General features: G+C 51.2%; 1 protein-coding gene across 2 annotated transcripts in view; it reads left to right on the forward strand.

The window, feature by feature from the left end:
- The window catches only part of WWC1 (WW and C2 domain containing 1), a 149,369-nt gene extending 139,303 nt beyond the window's left edge, over positions 1–10,066 (forward strand). For both annotated transcript variants that reach the window (XM_068534595.1, XM_068534596.1), the window contains exons 20-23: positions 2,479–2,571; positions 5,134–5,367; positions 7,553–7,674; positions 9,289–10,066. In XM_068534595.1, coding sequence (XP_068390696.1) covers positions 2,479–2,571; positions 5,134–5,367; positions 7,553–7,674; positions 9,289–9,355 — 516 coding nt within the window. In that variant the 3' untranslated portion in view covers positions 9,356–10,066. The remainder of the gene's footprint in view (positions 1–2,478; positions 2,572–5,133; positions 5,368–7,552; positions 7,675–9,288) is intronic.
- Positions 10,067–11,914: the final 1,848 nt, after the last annotated feature.

Raw genomic sequence — 11,914 nt, forward strand, 5'->3', positions numbered from 1 at the left:
CTGCTTCTAGCTACAAGGGAGGCCATGAAAGCAAGACTCTGGTACTTTCTGCTTCATTCGTGGAAAGTGGGCTTCATCTCCCACCGCGAGTCGTAAGAGGATGGTAATTAGATTAGCACCCCCTCCCCCCCCAAAAAATCCCTATTTTCCTGTGTCATCTAATGTCACAAACAGCCCTGCAAGGCATGTTGTATTAATCCCATTTCATATATGTAGAAAGTCGGGGCACTTTGTTCTGAATACAAGCAATCCCTTCTGGCCTGATGCCACACATCTGCACATCAAGTACCCTCTGCTGGGTGTCTCCCTTCTTTGGTCCTCAGCATGGCCTGTGTCACCTGGTGAGTTTCCTGGGCTTGGGACCCCCACTGGACTTTAAATCCGTGAGGGGTGGAGACGGTATATTATACTCCCCACAGCTCTCCGCAACCCCTGTGTCTTTAACACCTACGTATTTATCAGCAGTGCTGGCACATGTGTTGGTCGGCTCACTTTGACCTGAAGGATACAGTCATTCCAAAATTCTCATTTCCCTGTAGCTCCCTCTGACTGCCAATTATTTCACCTCTCTGCTCTTCAATTTCCCTAGCCATCAGATGGAAATAACAAAAAGGCAACAATATTCTCTACCATCTGAGATCAAATGCATTACAACATCTTTCAGAAAAAGTTAAATTCAAGGACTTAATGTAGCTTTCATCGCTTTTTTTATAACATGGTCTTTAGCATATAAACAACTACGACTCGGGATTTCCCTGGTGGCGCAGTGGATGAAACTCCGCGCTCCCAATGCAGGGGACCTGGGTTCAATCCCTCATCAGGGACCTAGATCCCACATGCGTGCCGCAAGTAAGGAGCCTGCGTGCTGCAATGAAGGAGGTGGCGAGCTGCAACTAAGGAGCCCGCCTGCTGCAACTAAGGAGCCCCCTGCTGCAACTGAGGAGCCCACGTGCTGCAACTAAGGAGGCTGCCTGCTGCAACTAAGACCTGGTGCAACCAAATAAATAAATAAATATTTAAAAAAAAAAAAAAACAGCTACGACTTAAGCATCAATTGTCCTGACACATATTCTAGTTGGTATGACACATATTCTGTGAGTGTCAGCTATGGATTGAAACAATGTAGGATAAATCCCCCTTCTGATATGATATGCAGCCCGTCTATTTGTATGAATCCACCCCAGTCAAGATGGTCCACCCCTCTGTCTGTATATTCGTTTCATCTCTGAGCCCTATGTGCATCCTGGGGGCCAGAAGAGGACATGGCCTTGGAGTCAAACAAACGGGACCTTGAACCCTTGTTCTGATGCTTACCAGAACATTTCACTGAACGTGAATGAAATGCTTACTGCATGACTTATAAAAGTGTGTTAATGTCTCCAGGCCTCAGTTCCCTCAGTTAGGATTGTTTGAAGATTCAATGAACCTGTCAGTAAAGCCCATGGCACATAGTAGGGGCTCCGTCCATGTGGCTGCTATGGTTACTGTTGTCTATTTCTCATTCTGGTGGAGCCTCTGCCTAGTGTAGTAGCTATTTCATCAACGTAGCAGGACTATTAATATCATTATCACTAATAATTATTAATAACCACAAAAATGATGATGTGGACAGCTTCTCAGAAGAGACCTGCAGCGGTGAGCTGCCAGCTGCCAGAATAAACAGACTCTGTAGCATCAGCCTGTGGCGATCCCAGTGACTTGGAAATACGACTCCGGAGAGAAGCCCCCGCCTCACACATCCTGGGATGCACTGCCATCCTCACCTCCCTCTCCGGTCCTCCCATTGGGGACACACACTGTCAGTGGAAAAGCATCCACCTTGACCATAGCCCTGATCTCTGGCTATGGATGAGGAACATTAGCTCTCTGGGGAGAGTCCATGTCACTAAGTGACTGAAGGATTCTGAGGAGGGGAGAGCTGTGATCGGCACAGCCCTCACAGAGCGTGTCTGGCCCATCTTCTCCAGGGATACGGTCCCCGAGGCTTTGCCTGTGGGCTGCTTTTTTATGTATATGTCAGTCTTGACAGGGGCTCCATTTGAGCCATGAAGGCGGCTCTCGGGGCAACAGGGAAGAGTTGATACAAATAGGCCTTAGCGTAGGAGGTCAAGAGGTCAGTAGATCCTGGAGTCACGCTGTCGGGTGTCAACCCCGCCATGCTGCGGCTACCAGCTCTCCAACCTCGAGCAAGTTCGGTAACCCCTAACCCTCCGTCTCCTCACCCATGGGTTGCTGGAAGGGTTACATGAGATATCGCATGGCTGGCACGCAAGGGGTGTGCATCGTTGAGTACACACTCAGTGAATGTTCACCGAGAGAGAAAAGGAAGGTTGAATGGAACCTGCCTCCTGCAGCCCCCGGGGAACAAGGAGAGGAAGGACTGGGCTGAGGGCAGGGACCCCACCATGCTCCAGGCCCCAGTGGGCTTTCCGCATGCACTTAGAGCTTCATTAGCTTCCCACGCCTTTTCTCTGGCAGCTGAACCGAAGTGACAGTGACAGCTCCACCCTGTCCAAGAAGCCACCTTTTGTTCGAAATTCCTTGGAGCGGCGCAGCGTCAGGATGAAGCGGGTAAGGCGATCACCTCGGAGCTGTGCGTCCACCTGCTCCTCCCTCGTTTCCCCGAGCCACGTGTCCGGCACACACATCCCCTGACGCCTGACCGTTTCTCCTCAGCCACTGGTTGGAAGAAAGTCGCTCTCGCAAGCATGGGGCTATTTGCAAATGGAACTTGGTAAACTGTAAGGCCTGGGGAGGCACTGGGGAAAGTGCCAGAGGGTCAATGTAACATCGTTATTATGACCAATAGGCTTAGATCAGGAGTGTGCATACTTGGCTTTGTTTTCTTGGGTAGGAATCAGAGTCACTGAGAACTAATCAACCCAAGACGTCACAGCCACCGATGGGAGCCTGCCTCAGGCAGGACCTTGTTCGGTGTGTGTCGTCTAGCTGACTGGGCAGCTGCAGGTCCTGACAGCCTCCCTGCTGGCAGAGAAGCCGGGCGCCCCCCCCCCCGCCCCCCATGGGCTTCTCTCAGTCCAGCTGGAAATGCGCAGGGAAGAGGCCACAAGCTGTCCCCGCAGAGCAATCTGGCCTTTCCTTATGGAGACTTGGCTGAGGGGTCAGGATGGGGCCGTCTTAGACAATGGCCCAACTCCCAACAGGGACTTTCACCAACCAGTCAGGGCTGCAGGAGGTGCGGTGTGGCCCTCCCCACTTTGGCCTTTCAACGCAGGCTCGACAGTAGTTCTGGCGAGCTTGCAGAACTGGAAGAAACCCGGGAGCCAGAATGTCAGAAAGAGAAGCAGAGAGAGCAAAGGGAAAGAGAAAGTGCAGAGAAAGGAGAGGGTGCTGACAGCCCCACGCAGGGGCAGCCGTTCCGCATCTCCCGCGGGCCTGCTGCTGACAGCCCACACGGAGAGTGGTCCTGTGCCTGTCCCCACCCCGCCCCACCCAAGTCTCCAGAAAGAACTAGAGAGAGCAGGAGAAAGAAGGCAGTGCAGAAGAGGCGCACCTGGAAAGGAGAGAGCGCTGGCTGCTGGAGAACGTGGACATGGCCTTAAGTGGCAGGGATGTCCCACCCCAGCCCTACCCCGTCTGCTGTGGCTGGCTGGTGCTACAGTCCCTGGAGCACCAAGTCTCCTTGGGAGCTTGTTGATGATGCAGATTCCGAGGCCACACTCCCAGACTTGTCTCATCCAGGCAGCTGGGGTGGGGCCCTGGAAACTGCATTTTAATAAGCTCCTCGGAGGATTCTGGAGCAGGTGTTCTGGGATCCACTCCTGGAGAAATGATGCTGCAGCTGCAGAAGCTCCCGCCTGCTCCCCCTGCACATCCTACGACTCACTCCCTGCAGTTACCTAATCACAGGAGTGGTAGCCCATCATATTCACAGGTCCCACCCACACTGAAGAGGAGGGGGTTACACAGGGCTTGTATGTTAGGAGGTAGGAATCTTGGGAGCCATCTTAGAACTCCATCTCCCACAGTCATTTAGTCATTCTTTTTTAATGATTAGTGTTTTCTGATAGGAGAGTTAATGATTGTAGTTAATCAAGATCTTTTACATACAGATAACTGAAGAACTCAACTCAACTATAGCTTGAAAGTGAAAAAGGGAATGTATTGGCTCATTTAATGGAAAACTCTAGGATGTTGGACTGACTTCAGGCATGGATTGACCCAGGAGCTGAACCAATGTCATCACGCTTCAGTCCCCCTCTCATGGCACTGCTCTCTCCAGATGGCTTAATTCTTAAGCAGGGCTACCCCATATGCTGGTGAAGACGACCATGATCAGTTCTAGGTTTATATCTTGCTGGCTCAGCGGTCTCTGTGTAAAGACATTGCCTCTTTTCCCAGTAGCTCAGCAAAAGTGCCAGAATTGAGTGGTACTGCCTGGGCTTGGATAACATGCTCACCCCTGAAGCAATCACTGAGATTCTGATTGGCCAGGTTCAGGTCACATTCCTATCCCTGAAGCCCCCCATGTGAAACAGATGGATTGACTATGGCAGATGAGTGGATCCCCAAGGGAAGATGAGGACGCTATTACTATAAGACTAGAGACGTGGAAGCTGAACAGGCAGAAACAATAGATGTCCATTACAGGACCACAAAGTCAATGCATGGGGAACAGACCTGCATTGAGGAGACAGCTTTAGAGCAGGATAGTGACAAGAATCCAGTAAAGGAGGGGGTAAATGTTGAGGACACTGTGAGCAGGGAAAGCAGCACCATGTAGGGAGTGAGTGGGTAGGTTCTGGAGCTGGCTCCTGGGGTGGAATCTCGGCTTTACTGCTTATAATCTGTGTGATTTAACCTCTGGGAGCCTCTTCATCTGTGCAGATGATAACGGTCAGGACCTCACAGGGTTGTGAAAATGAACTGAGGTAACAGAAGTAAAGCGCCTAGCACCGTGCCTGGGACATAAAAATGCTCAATAATACGAGCAGTAGACATGGAAAACATCAAGACGGGCTCCAGGGGGAGGGAGAGCCCCATTCTTGAAGGAGCGGAAGCCCGCGGATGAACGAAGGAGGGAGGGTGTCTGAGGTTCAGACCAGGGGGTCGTGTGAGCTCACTAGACCCGGCCCTGTAATAACGGGTCAAAAACCATCCCCACCTCCATAGCCTTCATCTGTCAAATCCCTGCGCGCCGAGCGCCTACCACGCACCTCGCTGGACCTCGAGTTGGACCTGCAGGCGACCAGGACCTGGCACAGCCAGCTGACTCAGGAGATCTCGGTGCTGAAGGAGCTCAAGGAGCAGCTGGAACAGGCCAAGAGCCACGGGGAGAAAGAGCTTCCCCCGTGGTTGCGGGAGGACGAGCGCTTCCGCCTGCTGCTGAGGATGTTGGAGAAGCGGGTGAGTGGCGCTCCGCCCGTGCAGAGGGCGCACTGCTGCAAGGGAGGCCGGCCGGACCTTCGAACGGGTCCTGCAGCCCTGTGACGCACTTGGAGTGTTCCCAGGTCCCCTCACGCCCATCGGCAAAGAGATCCAGGAATCCCTCTGCCCAGCAAACTTTATTAACTCTTTACCTGGCTGCCAGGACCTTTTGCTGCATTCCCGTGTTTATGTGTGCAAGCCCTTATTATTCACACGTTTATTCCTCCAGGTGGTCCTTCATCAAACATGTTGGGTACCTAATCTACGCTGGGGCACACGCTTGAACAGAGCAAATACAGAACGCTGACCTGCCCCAGTGCCTGCCCATGCGGTCCCGCAGAGCAGGTGTTTCCAAATGGGAAAGCGGCGGCTCCTGGCAGGGCTTTGTCCTGAGGGAGACGCCTGGGAATACAAGCCTGCTCGCGTCCCTGCCCTAGTGTAGTGAGTTTGAGGGATTTCGGCAGTTGCTCAAGGAAGAAGATATAACCACAAAATGGCCAGAGCACACAATGAGTTTAATTTGAGTGGCTGCTGCTTTCACAACTTTGCATCTGGGGGAAGTCCCTCACTGCATGACAATGCCCCCCCCAACCCCCACCAAAGGCAGCTGTTCTGGGACCACTACCTAGAGAGGAGGAGGGCAGGGGAAAGGGGGTTGGAAAGGGGGCCTAGCCATCTAGATGATGTCATTCAGAGTACCATGAGGAGTCTGGGTTGGAGAACACCAAAGCAGCAGCAGTTTGGGGTCTCTTATAGCCCCGGGGTTTATCTTATCTATGACTAGCAGATGTTGGGTGCAGCTTTAGGGGGTATGCAAAACAGGCAGGTTCTAAACAGCTAAAAAATCTTCTTATTTGAACTTCATTTTAAACAGTTGGATGGGTAAAAATTTGACTTTGGCACCAGTGGGCTCTTGAGATCCCAGACTATGGTGAAGAAATAAATACCATAGGGCCAACACACAGAGGCCACCTTCGACTCCATTTCTATAATACCTGCGAGGATTACGGTCCATGGCAGAAATGATAGACTTTTGCTAGTTTTCTCTGTACACAGCCAAGCAGTGCAAGAGCACCTTACGGAGGGTGCCTGCCTGGATTGTTGGGAGGGCCATTAGCTAAAATTCCAGCTCTCAATGCAGGTGACGATAACTTAGAGCAGGAAGGTGGTACTGGGCTTCTTAGGTCTGGACTAATGTGGGAGGTTCAAATTGACTCTGGTAATTCAGAAGTTCCAGAAATGTTTATTTCTTTCTTATTTATTACTTATACCCTAATGTACTTATAATAGAGTTATAATAATAGCATTAAGAGAAAACAGAAAATTAGAGGAAGTTTTAAGGAAGAGAAGGCAATAAATATATCCCTAATCTAATGGTAGTTGTCTATTACATTTATCTTGGCGCTTCCTAGTAGCCAAGGCAAAAAGAGGTAAGAAAACAAGTGCATATGTGCCCTACCTTAAGAAAGCACCAACTAAGAAAACCTGACCTTTTAAATAGAAAAAAAAAAAAAAAAGTACATCTGTGACTGTCTGATGATGAGCTTCTATTAAAAAGCCATTTAAATGGTAGCTTCATTGACCAAAATTCTGTCTTTATGCAGTGTTTTCAAGTATATGGAACATAGATATTTTAGGGCTCTCTGGTTTGTTCTCAAAAGTGCTTCCATAGGTTTGTATCAGGAGGGAAGAGTGTAACGTGCCTAAAGCCCTTGAGCACAACTGCATGACTTGGAATTGGGTTTCCACCGTTTCTCAGTGGTTTGACGTTAAAGAAATTTCTTAACATGCCTGAGCCTTAGTTTCCTCATCTGTAATATAGAGGTAATTTAAAAATTTACCTTCTTAGGTGGCCCTGAGAATTAGAGAGGCAGCACACATTTTACCTGGTAGCCCCTGTCTCCTTACTTCTGACAGGTCCACACAGGTATTCAGTTCCCTGGCCCTGAAAACCTGTCCCGTCTGACAGATGATGGGATCACTTCCCCTCATTGTTCGGGATAAAGAGGATCCTATGGTGGAACAGGAAGCGTCAGGGTGCCTCTTCTGTGACCCTCAAACCTTTTAACTGCAGCAGACTCCTTATTTGTGCTAGAAAGTCCTCCGTGGCTGACCCATTTCTAGAGACCCTAAGGACTCTCTACTGCCTCACTTTGCCCTCCAGATGGACCGAGCAGAGCACAGGGGCGAGCTTCAGACAGACAAGATGATGAGGTCGGCCGCCAAGGACGTGCACAGGCTTCGAGGCCAGAGCTGTAAGGAGCCCCCAGAAGTGCAGTCTTTCAGGTCAGCACGTGGGCGCCCGGCCAGCCGGCTTTCCCTTTCCCACCGTGCCCGCCCAGCCTCTGTCTTCTTTTCTCTGCCTCACTGCTCCCCATCCCACGCTCCCTTCCGTAGCGGAGCCCCAGCTCCCTCTGTAGCAGATGTTCACCCTCTGCCGAGCCGTCTCCGGCAGTCTGTGAGCCCTGCGGTGCTTTCCCTCAGCTGTCTTGCTCAGTCCCCGCACAACTCGAGCTCATGTGTTAGATCCTCTTGTTTAATGAATCAGCCACCTGCTCCACCCTTTCCTCTTAGCGTTTCCATCCCCAGTAATTGCGGAGGATTGGCTGAATGATAAATAAGCCTGGGAGTGATGGATGCTTGCCGGGCCTCCCTAGCTCTGCCTGCTGCCTGCCGGGGTCTCGGGGAGATGCCTTCTTGCCGCCCTGGACCCAGGCGTGTCACGGGAGGGCGCCACACGCCATTTGGCCTGGGCCTCCCATTCACAGAGGGCTTTGCATTTAGACTTGTGTTGTCCTCTCAGAAAAGATACTCATGTTTGTGTATGTGCTAAAACACATTCCTTTGTGGAATATAAACGTGTAAAATATACTGTCATTTGTCTAACCACATTTGGACCTCCCTTAATTTCTAACCAATTGGAAATCTAAAACAAACCAACGGTGGAAGTGGCCCAAGGGCCCTTTCAGACTCTGGAGGCCTCTGATTGGAACTGAAGGTGGCTGGGCCTGGTAATGTCCCCTACAGCAGTGGTTCTCAATCAGGGATGATTTGGGCCCCTGGGGGACATTTGGCAATGTCTAGGGACTTTTTTTTTTTTTTTTTTTGGCTGTGTTGGGTCTTTGTTGCTGTGCGTGGGCTTTTCTCTAGTTGCGGCGAGCGGGGGCTGCTCTTCTTTGCGGTGCGCGGGCTTCTCATTGCGATGGCTTCTCTTGTTGTGGAGCGCGGGCCCTAGAGCGTGCGGGCTTCAGTAGTTGTGGCATGTGAGCTCAGTAGTTGTGGCACACAGGCTTAGTTGCTCCGCGGCATGTGGGATCTTCCCAGACCAGGGATCAAACCCGTGTCCCCTGCATCGGCAGGCGGATTCTTAACCACTGCACCACCAGGGAAGTCCCTAGGGACATTTTTGATTGTCAGACTGGAAGGAGGGGTGGGAGAGCTTGCAGCTGGCATCTAGTGGGTGGAGCCCAGGAATGCTGCTAAACATCCTACATGCACAGGACAACCTCACCACAAAGAATTATCCCGGGCTTCCCTGGTGGCGCAGTGGTTGAGAATCTGCCTGCCAATGCAGGGGGACACGGGTTCGAGCCCTGGTCTGGGAAGATCCCACATGCCGCGGAGCAACTGGGCCCGTGAGCCACAATTACTGAGCCTGTGCGTCTGGAGCCTGTGCTCCGCAACAAGAGAGGCCGCGATAGTGAGAGGCCCGCGCACCGCGATGAAGAGTGGCCCCCGCTTGCCACAGCTGGAGAGAGCCCTCGCACAGACACGAAGACCCAACACAGCCATAAATAAATAAATAAATAAAATTAAAAAAAAAAAAAGAATTATCCTGCCCATTATACCTATAAAGTGAGGGTGAAAAACCCTGCTTTAAAGGGATGGCCTCTTTTACAGGGAGAAGATGGCATTTTTCACCCGGCCTCGGTTGAATATCCCGACCCTCTCTGCGGACGACGTCTAATCGCCAGAAAAGTATTTCCTTTGTTCCACTGACCACGCTGTGAACCTAGACTGTGGCTAAATTTATTTATGTGGTGTTATATGAAGGTACTGAGTCACGAGTCCTCTAGCACTCTTGTCGGTTTGAAGACAAACAGATTTTTTTAGTTTGGGTTCTATTATTAAAAAAACAAAAACAAAAAAACCCACAAAAAACCAGCATTACAATGACAAGATTGTATAGTTTGTATATTTAGGAATGTATTTTTGAGAAAGAAAATTTAAATGAACTAAAGCAGTGTTAAGTTGCTGCTCTTCTTAAAATAAAATTGTTTAGATTTTTTTTTTTTTTTTTGTACAGCTCTACCTTCTAGAGGTTTCACTGCAATAAGAAGTAATGTTTGGGGGACGGTAATCCTCAAAGGACGTCCTGCAGATGTCACAGCACAGCTCACCTTTCCTACTTAACATATTTTGTACAATAGTTAAAAAAAAAAAAAAGTGCACGGGAACTGTTTGGGGGATTCTGAGGTGCACCCACGAATCTTCACGTGCTGTGATGTGTTTTTATGTGGCCGCCTGACATGGAGTAGGCAGCGTGGGGCCGGCTGAGCTGCCCAGCCCGTGCCAGTGACAGGCCTGCCCACGCTGGCCTCAGATGCCCAGTGAAGCCACTGAAACGAGTGAGGGAGGGCTGTGGAGAACTCCTTTCAGTTTTATCTCCATCAATAAAGTGGCCTTTCTGAACGAACGTCCTCTCTCTCTTTTTCTCCTCCACCCCCTCACTTCATCTGTGTTTCCCTGATTTTGACTCTCTGCTTCCCAATCATTCCCTCCCTACCCATCCCCAGTCCAGGGGATGATTTTTTTCTTTCCTCTGCTCATTTGCTCATTAAGTGAAAATCACTGCTCAGCTGGGGCTGTTGCAGACATCCGAAGTCAGCCGTTAACAAACAAGTAGCAGAATCTCTTCCTCCTTCCTTCCTCTGAAATTAGCCCGTGCAGTTGTCCTCCAAGTGTTGGGTTGGTCCAAAAGTTCGTTCGGGTTTTTCCATAAGATGTTACAGAAAAACCTGAACAAACTTTTGGGCCAACCCACTATAATATGTTGCACTGCCAGCCACATCAGAATCACTTGGGGCAGCTTGTTAAAAGTACAGACTCCTGGAGGAGAGAAGATGGCGGAAGAGTAAGACGCGGAGATCACCTTCCTTCCCACAGATACAGTAGAAATACATCTACACGTGGAACTGCTCCTACAGAACACCCACTGAACGCTGGCAGAAAACGTCCGACCTCCAAAAAGGCAAGAAACTCCCCCCGTACTTGGGTAGGGCAAAAGAAAAAAGAAATAACAGAGACAAAAGAATAGGGACGGCACCTGCACCAGTGGGAGGGAGCTGTGAAGGAGGAAAGATTTCCACGCACTAGGAAGCCCCTTCGCGGGCAGAGACTGCGGGTGGCAGAGGGGGGAAGCTTTGGAGCCACGGAGGAGAGCGCAGCCACAGGGGTGCGGAGGGCAAAGCGGAGAGGTTCCCGCACGGAGGAGCAGTGCCGACCAGCACTCTCCAGCCCGAGAGGCTTCTCTGCTCCCCCGCCGGGGCGGGCGGGGCTGAGAGCTGAGGCTCGGGCTTCGGTCGGATCCCAGGGAGAGGACTGGGGCTGGCGGCGTGAACACAGCCTGAAGGGGTTAGTGCACCACAGCTAGCCGGGAGGGAGCCCGGGAAAAAGTCTGCAGCTGCCGAAGAGGCAAGAGACTTTTTCTTCCCTCTTTGTTTCCTGGTGCGCGAGGAGAGGGGATTCAGAGCGCCGCCTAAACGAACTCCAGAGAAGGGCGCGAGCCGCGGCGATCAGCGCGGACCCCAGAGACGGGCGTGAGACGCTGGGGCTGCTGCTGCCGCCTCCAAAAAGCCTGTGTGTGAGCACAGGTCACTCTCCACACCGCCCCTCCCGGGAGCCGGTGCAGCCCACCACTGCCAGGGTCCCATGATCCAGGGATAAATTCCCCAGGAGAACGCACTGCGCGCCTCAGGCTGGTGCAACGTCACGCCGGCCTCTGACGCCGCAGGCTCGCCCCGCCTCCTCCGTACCCCTCCCTCCCCGCGGCCTGAGTGAGCCAGCGCCCCCGAAGCAGCGGCTCCTTTAACCCCGTTCTGTCTGGGCGGGGAATAGACGCCCTCAGGCGACCTACACGCAGAGGCGGGTCCAAATCCAAAGCTGAACCCCAGGAGCTGTGCGAACAGGGAAGAGAAGGGGAAATCTCTCCCAGCAGCCTCAGAAGCAGCGGATTAAAACTCCACAAACAACTTGATGTGCCTGCATCTGTTGAATACCTGAATAGACAACGAATCATCCCAAATTCAGGAGGTGGACTTTGGGAGCAGGATATATTAATTTTTCCCCTTTTCCTTTTTTTTGTGAGTGTATATGTATATGCTTCTGGGTGAGATTTTGTCTGTATAGCTTTGCTTTACAATAGCTTTATTTTACTTCACTATATTTTATCCTCTTTCTTTCTTTCTTTCTATTTTTTCTCCCTTTTACTCTGAGCCGTGTGGACGAAAGGCTCTTGGTGCTCCAG

Source organism: Eschrichtius robustus, chromosome 2, assembly GCF_028021215.1.
Source record: "Eschrichtius robustus isolate mEscRob2 chromosome 2, mEscRob2.pri, whole genome shotgun sequence".
Classification (NCBI taxonomy): Eukaryota; Metazoa; Chordata; class Mammalia; order Artiodactyla; family Eschrichtiidae; genus Eschrichtius; species Eschrichtius robustus.